This window comes from Corapipo altera, unplaced genomic scaffold (genome assembly GCF_003945725.1).
Source record: "Corapipo altera isolate COAL_440 unplaced genomic scaffold, ASM394572v1 1, whole genome shotgun sequence".
Classification (NCBI taxonomy): domain Eukaryota; kingdom Metazoa; phylum Chordata; class Aves; order Passeriformes; family Pipridae; genus Corapipo; species Corapipo altera.
Genome location: NW_020884873.1, coordinates 10049526 through 10067751, shown reverse-complemented (window position 1 = coordinate 10067751; position 18226 = coordinate 10049526). Strand labels below are relative to the sequence as shown.

At 42.1% G+C, this 18226-nt stretch overlaps 2 protein-coding genes across 2 annotated transcripts in view; one reads left to right on the top strand and one right to left on the bottom strand.

Moving 5' to 3' along the window:
- The first annotated feature begins 99 nt into the window (after positions 1 to 99).
- Positions 100 to 1387, top strand: NDUFB2 (NADH:ubiquinone oxidoreductase subunit B2). The gene is made up of 4 exons (XM_027666745.1): positions 100 to 191; positions 323 to 470; positions 553 to 660; positions 1300 to 1387. The coding sequence occupies exons 1-3, from the start codon at positions 115 to 117 to the stop codon at positions 625 to 627; spliced, it is 300 nt and encodes a 99-aa protein (XP_027522546.1). The 5' UTR covers positions 100 to 114; the 3' UTR covers positions 628 to 660; positions 1300 to 1387.
- An 8437-nt stretch (positions 1388 to 9824) lies between these two features.
- The window catches only part of BRAF (B-Raf proto-oncogene, serine/threonine kinase), a 60092-nt gene continuing 51690 nt past the window's right edge, over positions 9825 to 18226 (bottom strand). Inside the window, exons 16-18 of the mRNA XM_027666698.1 lie at positions 17955 to 18089; positions 16953 to 17106; positions 9825 to 10680 (exon numbers count right to left, since the gene is read on the bottom strand). Of these exons, the coding sequence (XP_027522499.1) occupies positions 10658 to 10680; positions 16953 to 17106; positions 17955 to 18089 (312 nt within the window). The 3' untranslated portion in view covers positions 9825 to 10657. The remainder of the gene's footprint in view (positions 10681 to 16952; positions 17107 to 17954; positions 18090 to 18226) is intronic.

Genomic DNA, 18226 nt, shown 5'->3' with positions numbered 1-18226 from the left:
ACGTTCCCGAGCCCCGGGACGTCCCCGCCCCGGGGTGTCCCCGCCCCGGAAGGCGGCGGCGGCTCCAATGGGCGCGGCTGTTGCTGGGCGGTGCGGGTGACATTGGGCACGGACATGGTGGTGGCGGCGCTGGGCCGGGCGGCGGCGGCGCGGCTGCTGCGGGCCGGGGTGGCCGCGCCGGGGCGGCGGCGGTGAGCGGGGCGGGTTTGTGGGGGGTGCCGGGGGAGCGGGGCGGGTTTGTGGGGGGTGCCGGGGGAGCGGGGCGGGCTCAGGGGGTTGCCGGCGGGGCCCGTACTGAGTCGGGGCCCTGCGTGTGCTGCAGCGCGGGCGGCGGCGGGGTGCACATCGCGCCGCGGTACCGGCAGGTCCCGGAGCTGACGCGGGCGCAGGTGATCCGGGGCGAGTTCCTCAGCGGCCTCATGTGGTTCTGGATCCTCTGGCACTTCTGGCACAGCTCGGACATGGTGCTGGTGAGTCCGGCGTGGCGGCGGCGGGGGGGGGAGAGGGCCGGGGTGGGGTCCCGGCCGCGCTCTGACCGCGCCTCTCTCCCAGGGACACTTCCCGTATCCCGACGCTTCGGCCTGGACGGACGAGGAGCTCGGGATTCCTCCGGACGACGAGGAATAGGCGCGTCCAGCCGCGGGGGCCGGCAGCACACGGGTACGGCTCCCGCCGCCCCCCCCCGCACGGCCCCGGGCTGGGCTTTGCCTTGGGAGCTGCGGTGCAGCCCCGGGGCACCGTGCCCGGCTCTGCCTCCTGCTGGCACCGCCAGAGGTGCCCTGCTCTCAGCGAGTATTCGAGCACTGGTGTAGGAATACTGCTGGAAGCGGTTGCCCGAGGTGTAAACGTGCCCAGTCTCTGTGGTACAGAGCGCAGGTGTTTGCACTGTTCATCGCTGCCTTGTCTCAGGTGCCCGAGTGCTCGAGACCAGGTAGTCCTGTTTTGGCAATATAAGCCTGCAGTGGTGTTTTTGAGTTGTACCTCAGCTGGTACCAGTTCAAAATTATTTTCTTTAAGCTGTTCTGTAGGCCCAGCATTACCTAACCTTGAGGGCATGCTCTCTGTGTTTATAGGGAGATCTGTCCAGATGTCCCCTTAAAGGTTTGAGGCTTTTGATTGTCTCCAGTTCTTTAATTACCCAGTCTTTTAAACTGTTGTGTCACATATTAGAGCTCTAAAACCAACAGCTTCAACTACTGCCAAAGGCAGCATGGGCACTATTGAGGGGGTCCTTCTACTCTTCGTGGTGGGAAAAGGATGGGCGAAAAGGTTCTCAGGATTCTCTTCTGTTACTTTCAGGTCCCTGGAACTAATGAGGCTCTTGGAACCAAAGTTTTGGCTCCTGGGTCCTTATTTCAATAAAACTGTAAAAAAAGTCTCAGCTAAATTGTATTTTTTTTCTTTTTTTTAGTAGAATTTCTGGAGAATGACCACTATGGCTTCAGAGGTGGGGTACTTGAGTCCACGTGAGCTTCTGTAATGTCTGCTTGGTAGAGAATATGTTGGCCCCAAGAAAAAAGGTCTGTGAGTGCATAGTAGGTAACAGTTGCACCATTAAAGCTCTGTCAAATAACCAATAAAAGGGTGGAGGGAAGTTGCCACAGAAGCAGGGGAATTTACCCAGAAGAGAACCCAGAGCAGCTGGTGCCAGGCTTTCCCCAGGGTGATGGGGAATCGCCCTTGAGTACATAAAAGTCCAGAATAATCCTTGTGAAGCAAAACCCTTTGCAAAGGTAAAAATGCCTTAGGGCTCAGCACAGCAGTCAAGGAGGCAGTGGTCCAGATTAAGGAAGCTGAAGGGAGATGGCATCCCTTGATTTTATTTTCTTCCTTCTCTTTCCCTTCCAGAGTTACATGCTAGAGTAACTTTTTCACTCCCCTTAACTACCTTAGTTGCAACCTCTCCAACTTCATGACACAATAAACAATCTACTTCAGACTTTTCCATGCAGTCAATCTTTATTATAGCAGTATTCTCATATTCACATCAAGTACATAGAACTTTTTGCCTTTCATATAATACAGAGTTCTTTAAATAACTTTACACAGAAATAGTTTTCTTCAATCTGAATTCAGCTATCAAATTTTAATATGTTTTAAGTCTCCATGCTCTCTAACCAAACTGGACAATATTTCCCATTGTACAAATTTACATGAGAAAAACTCCAAAGTACAAATGGAGGGACAACAAAAGTAAAGGGGGAAGGAACAAACAAGAAAAATAAGTTGTATTGGCAATTACAGGGGAAACTTGAGAAGGAACAAAAGGGAGTTGTCATGACCTACGTAACAGGAAACCGAAAATAAACGTTTTGTTACGAATTAAAAAATAAATACAAGTTTCAAAACAATTACTCCATTGTAGATTTTAAAAAGCAGCTATGGAAATCTACTAACACAATTTTTTGTTTTTTTTAAGTAACCAGACTGGACCTTCTACTTTGCAGTCATAAGCCCCTTGCAAACCTCTGGTGGTCAAAAAAAAAATACAGCTGAAAGGAATGTGTTAGCACAGAGTTTAAAGTGGTGGGTCAAACATTTCATTGCACTAAGGAACAAACAAACAGAAGAAATTAAATCTGTATATAAATTTCCCTTTCCTCTCCTTACTACATACTTTGCCTCTCATAAACAAGCCTCTGTATTATGAGGTAATGCCATTGTCTTGACTATATATAAAAATAATAAAGTTTAAAGGATATAGATCTGGATATCTATAAACTTTAAACAAGCCAGTCCTCCCTTACTCCCCCATAGGGTCCAACTACTGAGTGCTACACCTTCTGTCATTGCTCAGTGCATCGTGCCTCTCCTGGGAACCCCCAAGAGACCCGTGCCCCTTTCCTAATCTAGGAAAAGCAGCCTGTGCTCAAGTGAGACAGAGAGACAGTGCAAGTAATGCACCACAGATCACACACACCCACACCTGCTCCTGCAGAACAAGGTAGAGTCACAGAAGGCAACAGTGGCCAGCCTGCATGTGTGTTTGGACAGGGGAAAAGGGATCCAATTAGGCATGATAGCTGATTAGTTCTGCAATTGTTCCAGAATAATGTCACCTGCCCAGCCCTGGGAGATGGTCACTACACCCAGAATGAGGTGGGAGGGGAGCTACAACTGGAGGGCAAAGGGCCAGGAAGAACATTGCACTTGGAGTCAGGATGACCACGGCACAGGTGGGCTGGCTCCGGCATCCCAGACTGTGGCAGACCCTGCTCTAGAGGCACAGGTCAGCACTGGATCCCAAAGGGATTTCAAGGGTGGCAAGATGTATGAGGCAGGACTTTCCCCAGTCCCAACAAATGAGATCAGAAGAACAGCAACATTAATTTGGGTTGCCAACACATGCAAGTTGGCCACTGTCAGGTTTCTGTCAATTGAGAAGTGTGGAGAAGGGGGGAGGAAGGGGAGGCAGATAGGACACAAGGCTCATGAAGGAATGATGTGCTTTTTTTTTTGGTTGATTTTTTTTTGTTTCTTTTTTTTTTCCCCCTAAAGGTTCACAGCTTTGAATAAAAAAGCACATTTATTGCACTTACACATTTTAGACAGAGTTAGTTTAAATTATGCCCTCAGAACCCCCCACCATCCCAAAATAACCCAACACCCAAGTTTGGTCCATTTTCCCCCCCAGACCCACCATCCATGCCCAGATGATGGGCTTCATTTCTTCTCCTAATTTTCCACTGAACTCCCACACACTCAGATGGATTTTCTTTTCAACTAGGGTGAATACACAAATGCAACACAGAATGACATTTAGCAAAACAAAACCTGACCACTTCCCAAACCCAAACAAAAAGAAAAAAAAAGAAAACAAAAAAAGAAAACATAGTTACTTTTGTGGTTTACTTCCTCAAAAGTAAATGTCACACAAGGCTTATTCTAAAGTACAGCTGCTGCAAACATGACAAACTAGACAAAATGATGGACAGGCCACTGTTGGCTCTTAAGGAGATTGGATGAACAGAACACACTGCTGCTGGATACTATGAAGCAAATACCTAGGTAGTTTAGAAGTTTCTAAACCCTCCCATCAGCTCCCTTCTCTTAGGGAAAGAGTTTCTTTGAGATTTTCTTAAGAAAAAAAAAAACAAGAAAACAACTACCTCCTCACATGTACTTTTGGTACAGAATCTGGGGTAGGTAGAAGGATTCCAGATAGTTCCTGGAACATGAGTAAAACATTTTTACACTTTCCTTTCTAAAAGGAACAAACTCAAATTAAAATTGGTCTGATATTTCAGATGAACTGTGCATTTGGACATAACTTTATAATTTACAATTATGCCCAAAGTCTTGCCCCAAAGAAAATGAAAAGATCTGAAAAAGCACTAATACCCAAACCATTATTTTGTCCCTCATGGACAAGTAGGTTAAATATGACACTGGTATGTAAGTACTGCCAAAAGTCTATGTAATCAGTTTGAAATTTGAACTAATCAAATTCACACATACTGGCCGTCCCTCAGCTGACACAACACCTACCATCTCCCACAGGTAATGTGCAATAACAGGATGTGATCACTGAAAAGCAACTGCAAGAGGCCCAAGGAAGAACTGAGGAAACCTGCTGATATTCCAGAAAACAAAACTTACTGCACTTTCTGGAACAGGGAACTGACTATATGATATATGTGGACTTTCATTACATGAGTACTAGCCATCACTTTCTCCTCATCTAGCTCTCATTTTTTATCTACCATCTCATTCCAAGATGCTATAACACTGTAACTTTGGGTCTCTTCAGAGCTTTCTATTACTTTTCTTTGACAAGGTCTCCCTGTCTGTGGAGGGGGAGGAGGGCTTGTTTTTAAATTGAATGAACCTCATTTAACTGTTGACAGAGCAGATTTCAAGCAGCAGGTTTACTGTAACTGAATTAGGTATCCTTCAATTCCTACCTTTGAAATGCTAATAGGTATCCTAGGGAATGCTCTGCCCTCCTTGCTCCTTTAGAGAAGTTTACCAACTCGAAACTACCTACCTATAGTGATAGCTATATACAAAACTTCTGCAGCAGAAGTAAACCAAAGACACTGCTCTAGTTATAAAGCACCTGGTTTACATTCTGTTGTACTTTTTAAGGTTGCAAAGGCACATGATCATTTGGCAAACTACAAAAACAGGTTTGGGGGTCCCTCTGTAAACCCTTTAACAGATGGTCTTGGTAGCTCTCTTTTCTAAAGGAAAGAGATATGCTAGTTTTCATTTGAATTCACTCTCGATGTACTCTATATTCTGCAGCTTTTAAAGTTTCCTCCTTCCACAGGTTCATAGTTACTGCTGTCACAGTGCTGACTTAGTAGCTTCTGTATTAGCATCCTTGAAACTTACGTGCAAAGAAAGAATTTTAACAACTTTGCTCTGCTCTGCTGATAGTTTTATTTACTAGGCAAGAATCTCAGAATATGCTGAGTTGGAAGGGACCCATCAGGATCACTGAATCCAACTCCCAGCCCTGTGTGGGACACCCCAAGAGTCACACCATGTGCCTGAGAGCATTGTCAAAATGCTTCATGAACTCTGTCAGGCTCGGTGCTATGACCACTTCCCTGGGAAACCTGTTCCAGTGCCCAGCCACTCTGTGGGTGAAGAACCTTTTCCTCATATCCAACCTCAATCTCCCCTGACTCAGCTTCATGCTGTTTCCTCGAGTCCTGTCACTGGTCATGAGAATGAAGAGATCAGTGCCTGCCCCTCCTCTTCCCTTGTGAGGATATTGAAGACTGTAATGAATCTTCTCCAGGCTTAACAAGCCAAGTGACCTCAGCCACTCCTCATATGGCTTCCCCTCAAGGCCCTTCACCATCTTCATGGCTCTCCTTTGGATATTGCCTTGTAGCCTAATGTCTTTTTTACATTGAGGTGCCCCGAAATGCTCACAGTACTCAAGGTGAGGCTGCCCCAGTGCAGAGCAGGACAATCCCCTCCCTTGCCCAGCTGGTGATGCTTTGCCTGATGCCCCCCAGGACACAGTTGGCCCTCCTGGCTGCCAGGGCACTGCTGACTCATATTCAACTTGCCATCGACCAGGACCTCCAGGTCCCTTTCTGCAGTGCTGCTCTCCAGCCTCTCATTCCCCAGTCTGTGTGTACATCCAGGGTTGCCCCATACCAGGTGCAGAATCCGGAACTTGCCCTTGTTAAGCTTCACACAGTCGGTATGCAATGAAGCAGTGAAGAAAAGTATTTAAAATGTATATCAAAACAAATACTAACTACACAGTAACGAGGCTGCAGCAAACAGAAAGTTTGTTTCATAAACTTCTGTGTAAAATGCGTAACAGAAAAGAATATCCAGCACCTTCAGAGTGATGCCCTAAGAGTCAACTCACCCAACTGCTTTTTAACTTGACTGTACCTAGAAAGCTTTTCTGTCACACTGTGCTATTGGTGATAGATTCTTTCAATAGAGAGAAGACATGCTGTATACAGTACTATGAAGGGTTTGTGCTACACATGCTGTACTCATAGTCAAGAAGGGAATGAAATCTAGAGGCTGCAAAAGTGTGAAATGTCTACATGCTTCTTCCCTAAATGTAGCCCCTCCAGCTATCAAAGCTTCAATTTGAATTTGTTTGTGAGATGTCAGGGGATCTGGCTTCCTTAAACCTTTTGTAAAATGCCAGATGCATTTACATCACCAGGAAAACACAGAAGAAAACCTATTTATGGGTGATCTTCAGTGTACTTCTTCCCCAATTTGGGCATTTGTAGAAAGACATGGTGTTTATCAACAGTCAGCATTTTACTCACTTTTATGTCACAAAGGCCAAATTCTCTAATCCAAGTGATGCTGAGAGGCCATGGTAAGATGGCAGTACTTGGCCTCAAACATTCTGCATCATGATCAGCTGCTAGAGCATTCAAGTACAAGGAGAGATAATTTTAGGTAAACGTAAAACGCAGAAGTAGATTCATTCAATGACCTGCATGAGTTTAGCAAAAATGAAATGAATGGGTTAATTTATCTGGGGCCATGTGTGACTTAATTCATGCAGAAATTACTTTGAAAGTACCCCAATCTCTGTAGTCCTACCATCAGGTTTAAGCTCCACTACACTGTTCCAGTTCCAGCAAATACGACACAGGAAACAATCACATACTGACAGGGAAGATGTAACAGATAACAGGCCTCATCTAACTGTATGAAAAAGGAAAGGCAGAGGGGAAGGTCTGTGTGTGGTTGATAAAGACATGAATAGCTGGGACTGGATACTGGTACTTTTGCAAATAATTATTAAATACTGGATACTGTAGAGCCTAAAGAAGCTGTGTGACTGACGTTTGCCCCAACATGTGCACACAAAATATGTACATATTTCCATACTATGGAATGCCCTTGTTGCTGGGACACCACGAAGAAGCTTAAGGAATTTGGGGTAATGGGGATGAATGTATTGATCATTTCAGTTTACTTTCTTCATCCCACTGCTACACAGGGCACTCATTTCCTGTCTACTTGTTTCCCCATTCACTAAACATCTACAGGGCACCTTTAAGACTGGTTATGATGGCATGCAAGACATCCAGAAAAACTCCTGAAGGAAAAGATAAAACCAAAAATAATCCCAATTATTTACAAACCACATTTCTTCCAACGTTTTGCATGAACATTATGTGGGACCTCTTACAGACAAACACATATTACTACACTTATCTGGAGGGAAACAAACAAACATGAAAACCAGTAGAAATGCATCCTGAAAGGACTTATCTAAACAGCAGCCAAACAACTTGCACATTCCTCAGGGAAAAAAAAAAATCAAACCAAAACCAGAAACAAAAAAGAAAAACAAAACTACAAAAAAACCCCAGTTAAAAAAGAAAAAAACAAAACAAAACAACCCAGAGATCATGTGTTACTTATAAAGTGCTTTGCATGGACAAGGATAGCAATTTTCCTTGTGCTTTTCCTATGGGCTCAAGAAGCATATTGTAGACTAATGGGTAATGAATCTTCACCAAAGTAAGTTCATTTTAAGCAAAGACAGAACAAAGTTCCTAACAGACAATCTTCTGCCAGCATGACTTTGTGGAAGGAAACTTAGGGCTTTTAACAAGCTCTGTGAAACAAATGACTGTTGAACCACCTGTCCATAATTGCTCCATTAACAGTTTCTTCCAAGAGAACAATAATTTCCAGTATGCCTGACATGTACAAATGAGGCCAGAGCCCACAGAAGGGCTGGAGCCAAGCACGGGGTGAAAGGAGAAGCAGTGACTACTTCACCCTCTGGGAGCCTGTATCTGGTGAATGCTCTCACCTGCCTTCTGACACCAGTGGCCCCAGGCTCCCTCCACCTCTTATGTACTGGCCTCAGATGATCACCAGGGAGAACTCTGACTTCACCAGTCTTCACCACCACTTGCACATTGGCTTCTCCACACTAGAAAGTGGCTATTGCTACTTTTTAAATTGCTGCCAATCTCAATAAGGAAAAAACCTTACAGCATCTGAAGATCCACGGCAGACAAGAAAAAATTTGTGCTTTTTTGTTTGTTTGTTTTTAAAATGCGTCCTGTACACAAAATCATTTCTATTCATGTACCAACATGAATCACTTCATTCTTGTAGTGACTATTAAGTCATTCACTATTGCTGTCTTGCTAATGTTTGTGGAATTAATATGAATACACAGTATTTCAGTTATAATTCCCACTTCAGATTAGTCCGGTCCCTATAACCCCAGTAAATATTTACTGACAAACATAACAGACTACCAGCAACACCGCAGAACTCCAGGGTATTAAAAGCGCCTTCCACTACCGATGTGCATTTCCCCCTTCACCTGGGAGCAACCTTCTGCAGACAGAAACAGTCCAACTCTCCCCAGGGAGGGAAGGACAGTGTCCTCACCCAATACATCCATCTTTAGCACGGACACCACATTCACACACATTTAACTCCTTCATTTATTTGTCACGATTTTATTTAACGTCCCCCACCATGTCTAAGCAGGAACGTCCCTGCCGGAGGGGGGGGTCAGTTCTCCTGCCTCACCTGCAGTGCTACAGGGCCAAAACAAATCAAATTCTGAAAACTTGTCTGAGCTTGAGTTTCTTTCCAACATGGTCTGCCTTGCCTCTGTACAAATAATTTACAGGTAATACCACATGCCAGAGAACTCTGCAAACAGCTCACATCACAAGATATTCTACTAGAGGTAAACGATGTGCAGAACTTTAGGAGTTGTTTTTTCCCTGACTGGGTAACTTGTCAAAAAGCTACCAACCATTTGAAAACCAGGATTGGAGAACAGGAAAACAAAGCAGTCTAGTGGAGATACCGCCACCTTCATCCTAGTTTGCAAAGTGTACAAAAGGGAAAGACAAATGGAAGGGAAAAGATGACAGGGAGGAAAGCAATGAGAGGAGAAGTAGTCAGCGTGGATCCAGCAAGTACCGTTTTGTTTTGATCTAACAACTTGCCATTAGGACAAGATGCTCCACATTTACACACACACTTATCGGAGGACGTTTAGTTAACAGGATAAAAATCCTCTAAAAAAAGCTCTTGAAAGTACCAAAACATAATTTTTGGAATGTCTAATTCTAGGGGGTTTTGTATTTGTATTCAATTCAACCTGAGAACTTTTTTCCCCGTTTACGAAAACATTACATATTGGTAAGGTACCTGGCATTAACCTGCACCCTCATTTAAAATAAAACTTTTAAAGTAGGTACATACACCATTCACAGTCTGTATCGGGAACTCTACAGACTTCAGATGCTGCAGTAGCATCTTTGATAAATACATTGTATCATATGATACAAAGAAAAAATAAAAGAGAGGACAATATCGCTACATTTTTTTTTTTTAAACTTCAGTTTGTTGCTGGACCAACAAAAGAAGGATCTACCTAATCCTTCTAAAAGATGTTGTATATGCACACACCAAGAAAATACGGGAAAAGGAAAAAGGTTAAGGATGGTGGTCGTTGTTTGTTCTTTTTAAGAAGTGGTAAAGTAAATCTGAAAAAAGGTGCAGCAGCATCCCCTTTTCCTTCAGCTGAACCTCTTCGCCTTCAGAATAACATCTTCTCCAGTTCCCAATGCCCCACACTTTTAATTTTAAAAGAATAAAACCCAATAATATAGGCAGATTGAGGTGTTTGACACTGTAATACAGAGAAAAGGGGATACTGCATTGTCCATAAATCAGTAAATACACCAGGAAAAAAAAGGATCGGAATGGAGAATGGTTCTTTTAAATTAGCACTCATCAGATTTTCAGCCTCTGATGGTTACACTGTTAGAGGGAGAAAGCCGACCGGCAGACCATCCAAAGCAAGTCTCCTAAGTTGCAGCAGCAGTTCCATCCCCTCATGCCCGAGCACCACAGTCAAACCACGAGCGCCCTCTCCTCTCTCCTGGGAATGATGCCAACAGCACAGGCAGCCACTGCGGGTCTCCGAATGCACGTGGTGGTTTGTGTTGAAGGAGAAACACTGGCAGCAGAGGACTCTGGTTCCCAAAAAGGTACTTTTTCCCATTGTGTTGGACTGGCAGTTCCATTCTGCTCCACTTTTAAGCTTATGGATATCTTTTCTAAATTATTTTAGGTTTTGCGGAGCAGAATGGAGTTTTGATGTTAAGAAACTGTAGGAACACAAGACTTAAATAACAGAGTGGGTGCTGCCATGGTGCTGTGGCTACTTGAACGCTGCAAATTCTCCTGTAGAGGGAGGACAAGAGCTTGGTTTAAAAAGGTGATTTCAGTTACTAGGCAGTCAGAGATTTTCTCTAGACTAGCCGAACATCAGGTTGAATACAAAAGATGTTAAAAAATGCAGACTGTTAAAATTAAAGCACAAGAGAATACATAGTGAGAGAACATTGAATACAGACCCAGTATATTTAACCAACATAGAATTTCTTGAAAGCAAGCTGTACCCATTCTTCCCAAGAACTGTGAGAGATCAAGCAAAGTCTAAATCATCATGCATTTGAAAAAAAATTGTGTCAGCTTGATTTTACTTTAAACTCCTTATTGCACATATATCCTCCTGAGAAGCAAGAATTTCCATAAACGCGTCTGACTGCAAACTAGTTTCTATTCTAGTGTAAAATTGGTTTAATAACAAAGAACTGTTTGACACACCCATTAACCTTCAAAGACTATATACAGTAAAGTGCCTGAATATAAAACCAGTATTAAAGAATGCTACAATCTGGTTTAGAGACCAACACAGCAACCTACTGAGAGAAAAACAAGACTGGGGAGACTATCTACTCAATCCCAGACCAGAAATTAGGCCTCACTAACAGAGAGCACAACAAATAAAGCAACCACATGCTTCCTTCAGAATTACTGAATAAAAAAAAATTAAATGCAGTGCTTTCACATGTGATGACCTCCTGAAATTCTACATAATTTATTCAGTGTCACCATACCATGAGATAGACTGATAGTCCCATTTCTGAAAGGAACTATGGCACAGAGTAAAATCGCTGCCCAAAGTCTTTAAGGAGTTTCCCAGAAGATTGAATAGAAGCTGTATCTGACATATTAACCCTCTTAATCTTATGATTTAGCAAAAAGAATTTCCTGCCACCCACAAAGAAATTGCATTCTATAGGATTTTTAGTGAGGGGTGTCCAACTATGCATAATCAAAAGGACTCAGGAGGAAGAGAAAAAGGAGCAGACATGTAATTTTCCTGTGTTGGGTTTTATATGAATTTTGGGTTAGTTTATGTCACTTTCTTGACAGCACTTCTCAGAGCTTTTCTAATAATGAAGGAGTGATAAGTAGACACAAGAGACCCTTTGTTCTATTCAACAGAAGCGTGCTGAATGCCACAACATCCAAACAACTGCTCCCTATCTTGGTGTCCTTCCATCTTTTCAAGAGCAACCGTGTTGTTGGCTTTGTTTTGTCTTAAGATTCTTATTCTGAATATTGGAAACGAAACAGAAACATCCCTGCAAACAAAATTTTAGGCTTATCATGGAATGTCTTGTTCTATAAAGAAGAGAACCAAAAGAGTCATCAGCAGTCTGCATGAGGAGGGGGAAGAAAAGGCATCTAAAAGGCCTGGGAGGAGCAGCTGATCCAGTTCTAAGGGAACTTGAAGAAAGCAGGGAGAGCTCTTTGTGTGTCCTAAGAAATGAGAAGGGAGTACACCCAAGGTCTAAAGTAAAGGGGCTGGCACAGGAGGCAGTGAGAGACCTGAAGCTCTGTGTGTCTTTACAGACTGTGGTGGCAAGTTTAAGTTACAACAACAAAGGAATAAAAGCTTCATGATGGATCTAATTGCCTATTTCACAAGTTCCACCAACAGATAAAACTCTTGCTCTAAAATACTCTAAATATTTGATCCTTTTTTCTTGCTGCTTTCTGCTACATTTCACTGATCTCTCAACTCTCTTCACAGTATCTTCTAGAAACATCTCAAGTTTTGTATATTTTTTCTTTTAAGAGAAGGACAAAAAAATCATCAAGTATTGCCTGTGAGGCCAATTTTTAAGAATGACATTCATGCCTAGCTACACCTTCAAAACATGCTCTACTTAATTTATTTTTCATTCTGCCTTTCTAAATTGCTGATTAAAGATCAATTTATAAACAAGAGACGGCTCCCTCATTACTCATCTTGTCCTTCTGCCCACTTCCACTAATAATTCAGATTTTAATAGTTACATAGGGATTTCAGAAGATAAAAGATGAACCTTCAATTGAAAAAGGGCAATGGAAAAACAGGATCAGAAGTCAAGAAGTATTTCAGACAGTATGGTAGCTTTAAAAAGGTAGTTTTCAGACTTTGCTGCCATTTAAATAAAACCTTAGCAAACGCATTTTCTTTGACAAGCTAAAGCTAAATCTTGCCTTTGAAAATTCTGGTGTTAATCTGATCTCAAATCAATAGCAGACCAAAAAAAAGTAACATGTTCATCTAATAACAGGATTATGTTGACTGAACATGTATAAAATGCAGATGCCAGCAGCAGCTTTCCCTAGATGAGGAATGTAGATGGCTACACCTGTCCACTTACAGGAATCCTTCATCTAGGTGTCAATAGGACCTTCTGAGGAGTAGCTGAAGTACTCTATGTCACCCTTTCTATTCTGAAGATGTAAAATATCTGTAGCTGGTTCTTTTAGCTTCCAGAAGAAACCCCACCTAAAAAAAAGGGGAAGAGAACCCAGGCAAACTCTTCCTGAGGCTAAGATGCATACAGATAAATGAAGTAACATGAAATGTGAATTCATCATTTTCTAGCAGGCCAGGAAGGTCTTGCCTGAGAGCAATGAAGACAGCTTTAGGAACACGACCCAGTGTGTCCTGTCCTGATTCTGCCCTGCTAAGTCTTTGGACACAGTCCTGCAATGGGCAATGCTAACCCAAACTGGGACTATTGAGGTCCCACTCTATCTCTTGACCTGGGCTGTAGAGCAGTGACCTGCCCATTGTGCCACACCAGCACTATGTGTCCTTAAAGCAAGATGGTTCAAGGAGCTGATGTATGAAATGCTACCTCAGGCTGTTGGGCAAGGAGAGTTTTCTAACCAGTTTTTGGAGAGCTGCTTTGTTCATGGTGGGGGAAACCCACACAACTGCACAGAACAGACTCATGGAATTGGAGAGAATCTGCCAGAGCAAGGATAAGGAGGTAGGCCATGGCTGATCCAAATGAGATCAGTTTACCATGAAGCTATGAAACCACATACTTAGCCACTTGTTATGTGAAAAAAACCCCAGACATTTATATTCACTGTGAGCCAGACATCTGAGGTGCTTCTGAGCAAGCACAACTTCAGATACTTGCTTTGACTAGTAACAAAGAAATTCCTTTCCAAAGGATGGATAGCATCTGAAAACATACACTTCTTACAAAGCCCTTTCAAGTTAGCTGCTACAGTCCTTTCACGCTTGTATTATGCAGAGCGAGCGCAAACTATTTTAAATGCACACTTTCAAAAACTCTGTTCTAAAAAGATGATCAAGATCTTTCATGTTGCCTCCAAACAATGTAATACAAGGGCATGTTTTGAGTGAACCTGCTGCCCCTGATTCCTGGAGGGATTCAAGATGCAGCTACCATTCTCTACTCTCACAGATTTCTAAGTTACCTGGATTTACGAGGTTACTCAGGTATATACACAACACTGTAACTGTCCTCTTTATGCTGGGGTAGATGCCATGTTTCCCTGAAGAATCATAAGGAGAATAATGGTTCCCTTCCAGGCCTGTGCCAGCCTTATCTACTGAAGTAGAGAGTAACTAACTTATCAAAGAGAAACATCAGATTCCAACACCTCACCTGGATTACATTCACAGACACAGGAAAAGTATGACAAAGAGGTAATTTTCTGTTGGATTTTGTGCTGATCTTTTGTATGGATACCATCCACGGGGTTAAATAAAAATTTGGAACATCTTCTACAAGGTATCAAGACAGATTTTGTTTCTATAATGAGATGTAGGAAAGTAAATTAAAAAAGAAGCTCACCTACTATAAACCACTCCTCCAGAAAAACCCAAGATCCTACGACCTGTTTTCTGGACCAACAGGTATCTGTTTCTGAACAACAGAGCTGAGTTGCTCTTTTGAGAACTCTGACCCAAACCCACAGATGTAGTTATCATTTTCATCCTACAGATGTTCCCAAATCTCACTGAAGCAGCAATTACAAATTACAGAATGCTCTAAATGCCTTTATGTCATATAAAGGTAATGATCCACAAAACCCAGCCTCCTTTTAGGCTTCACAAAATGTTTAGTGAGAAGCTAAGATCACGTTATGGCCATGGACCTCAAACGGTGCTCGACGCGTAAGAACAGGTGACACGGGAAGAATGGACTGACCATGCAGCAGGAACTGGGGCCAAGTGTGTCTAAGGATGGCAGCATTTTCCCCCCATAACTGTAGTTCCTAGAGCACAGACAAACAATCTTAACAAGGAGGATAACACTACTCCAAGGAGTAACTTGTTTGAACTGATATGGCAGATCTGAAAAAGAGTAAGCCTGGGCAGGGCAGTGATGATGGTTCTGCACTCTCTGCAACTCCCCATGTAGTCAAGACCTTCCTGTGTGGAATGCCACATTTCTAGATTCTGCAGGAGACCCAGTAGCATCCTCTTGCTCTGAGATGGAAATTGTAGCCTGTACTGAATACCCAAAAGCTTAGGAAGCATTTCTCCTCATTGTCTAGAGTAAATATACAAAATAAAGAATGAGAGAGGAAAACACTTAAGTCCTGTTTTCATTTTAAGATTAGCCTGCCAAAATGAGGTAAAGCTACCAGAAAGATGGGAAACAGATCTTCTAAAACAGTAACAACTTTCATCCTATATAACTATTTCCATAGAGGGAGATTTCAACACTTAAATTTTCTTGACTAAGAAAATGAGAAAAATTGTTCCAACAGCAGAAGCCAAAAAGCCTATTAGAATCCAGCCACAAAATGTAGAAATTGCCTATATCTCTTCCAGTTCTCTACATCTGCTTCCCATTTTAAAAGGCTCAGTTGTCAGACATCAGAAAGCCAAGCTTTTTGGAATTCCTGATCTATTTAAAAAAGTTATTGGTAGCAACTTCTCCATGAGTATGTAAATCAGAAGCCACTAGGAACACTCTTGGCCCCTGAAGTCCTAACAAGAGCAGCAATAGCTTATTCTGATGCAAGAATCTGTGAAAATTAACAGCTTAGCTGTTTAAACCAAGTAAAACCATGTAATTCACCTCAAAATATGCAAGAACACTGTCAGTACATCTTGTTTTCATATCTGACATCAAAGACTGATACAACCTGAACCACTCCTCTGATTTACCTACTCCAGAGGAATGCTCCAGAGAAAAATACAAAGTGAGCTGGCAGGATTTTGGTAAGGTGTCTGGCTTTCTCAGTCAGATATCTAGTCTAGCTGACTCCCTTCTAGTCAAACTAGCAGCTTCTATATGGAAGTGAAAAAATCAATTTGTCATGTTCAGTGGTATTCTTAACAATATTAAAATAATTAAAACCTTTCATCTTAACAGAATTCATGGTATAACACCGATTTCGATGAAAACAACTGCTTTTTCAAATCTTCTTTTCCTATTATGGGTGTTAAGCAGCATTTTTTTCAAAGTATTTGGTCATGCTTGAGGTTTAAAATGTTTTTCTAAATTTTGAAATCCGTGCTAATCGAAGGATACAGGCACCATTACCAGTAATAGTCTTGCAGTTTGGCAAAAGCAGATTCAGAATTTCTTCTGTGTTGCATTGTAATAGAACATTTTGATATGGTCTGAACTATAGCAGGTCAGAGTATTTAGGGGGGCAGAAAAAATAAAAAATAACAACCCATGTCACCACTCTTCTGCAGGAAGAGATGTTCTCTAAACAGGACTACTTTAAATTTCAACTTTCAAAATAAAGAGCCACATGTAATTCAGGGCTTTCTCTGGATTCTGTGTTGTATCTGCTCACTTCTGCTGACCACAAGAAGTTTTGACTGTGTTCAGCCTTGAAGCTCAGTTTATTTTTCCAGTTGTTTCCCACATATGAACAGCATTACTAAATGAAGAATCTAAAGCTTATTGCTCAAATATAATGACCTCAACTGAAGTAAAAAAAATAAAACCAAAACAACACACCACCACAGCTTGTGTAATTAAAATCAAATACACTCCTGAGTAACTAATTCCAATCAATAAACTAAGCAAAACTGACACCCCATGACCTCAAGAAGACCTTGCTTGTTTTGAAGTGACTTTTCCCACGTCTCTTATGGGACGTTAGAATTCCTCTCGTGCCAGCTGTTCCCAGGGCACTTGTTACCAACACAGACTTTGTGCTTGGGACATTCAATGCCCAGTGTTGGGAAGTGAGTCTTCGTTCCCTCAGTAAACCTTAAAAACACAGCTGGTACACGAGCTGCACTCCCAGGAACACCCCAGCACACAGACACACAGGCACATGCTTTCACATTTCTTTTCAGTGCACTGGAAACCCACCGTATCCCCCTGCTTGGATGGGTGTTTTTGGAGAAGCACAAGCATATAGACTAAAATCCTCTGTCTGGAAGCCAGCCCGGTTTAATGAGGGCTCAGATGCACTGCGGTGAATTTTTGGCAATGACCGGGCCAGAAGCTCAATGGAGGCAAGAATCTAAAACAGGTAGAAAATAAACGATCAAACCTGTTGTTCCAAAGCTGAAACTCTTTCTTAAAACCAAAGGCACAACATTAATTAACTACAGAAAAATATTTAAATTAAAACAGAATTTCAAAAATATTGATTACTGCATTGCATGCTTGATGTTTGTATCCTGTAAAAGTTGGAAAGGACAGTTTGGGAATTTCCCCCTTTATAAAGTCATACTAATTTCCCTCTGTAAGCACAGTGTATACAGTTGCTTTTTATTTGGCTCCTTGTCCAAGCACTAGCACCTGTACCTGCCATTGCTGCAAACAAACCCAGCTTTGGCAGCAGTTTGCTCAATACCATTTACCAAAAAGTCAGCAGGGGGAGCTCCTTATTTTTTGAAAATTATTTGGTTACATTCAAAGCAGAAAAAAAACAGATTCCCACTCCCCTCCTCCAAGGTTTTAGAACCCAAACCTTCCTCAGCAGGCATGATAAAAATCAAGTTTTGTGGCAAAACTATCAGTTTCCCTTCATAAAGCTTGGGGGAGAGCAAGAAGAGGGGGTATAAAGATTTCTGAGCACATATACGAAGTTCTAATTTGTGTCTAACTATAATTATCAATTTCACTATCTCCCAGTTGAAACTTTCTCCAACATATAAATGCTTTTCCAAATACACAGGTCGTTTTACTACCTGTGTTTTGAAATTAAAATAAGCATTTCTAATTAAACAGCTCTAACCAGGTACTGAGCCAATGCTCTTATGAAGTCATGTTGTAACACTAATAAAAAAAAATTTGGAACCGGTCAGTGAGTTCGCAACTTTGAATTCTAAAGTCTATTGAGAGTTAAAGAGGAGCATCTCTCACCTGTGGAAAAAGGGGTCTCTCATCTCTCTTCTTTTTTAAGCATTCTGCCATTAGTCTCTTCATAGCTTTTGGACAGTTGCTCCGTACTTTGCTGAGGTCTGGAGATAGATATCCTCGTCCCACCATAAAAATTATCTTTATTAAAGGGGAAAAAAAGATGAAAGAGGAAGATGATGAGTCCATAAAACAAACAGTAAAAAAAGGCGAGCATTTTGCGAGAACATTTTAGTTCCAGCAGAAAGTTTTCTGCTCCCAGGAAACACTATCTGGTA

Bases quoted from the DNA above. Each gene is read 5' to 3' on its own strand.
- NDUFB2 (XM_027666745.1), top strand. From the start codon at position 115: ATGGTGGTGGCGGCGCTGGGCCGGGCGGCGGCGGCGCGGCTGCTGCGG. The intron at 192-322 runs GTGAGCGGGGCG...CGTGTGCTGCAG, and splicing joins GCCGCGCCGGGGCGGCGGCG to CGCGGGCGGCGGCGGGGTGC. The intron at 471-552 runs GTGAGTCCGGCG...CCTCTCTCCCAG, and splicing joins ACAGCTCGGACATGGTGCTG to GGACACTTCCCGTATCCCGA.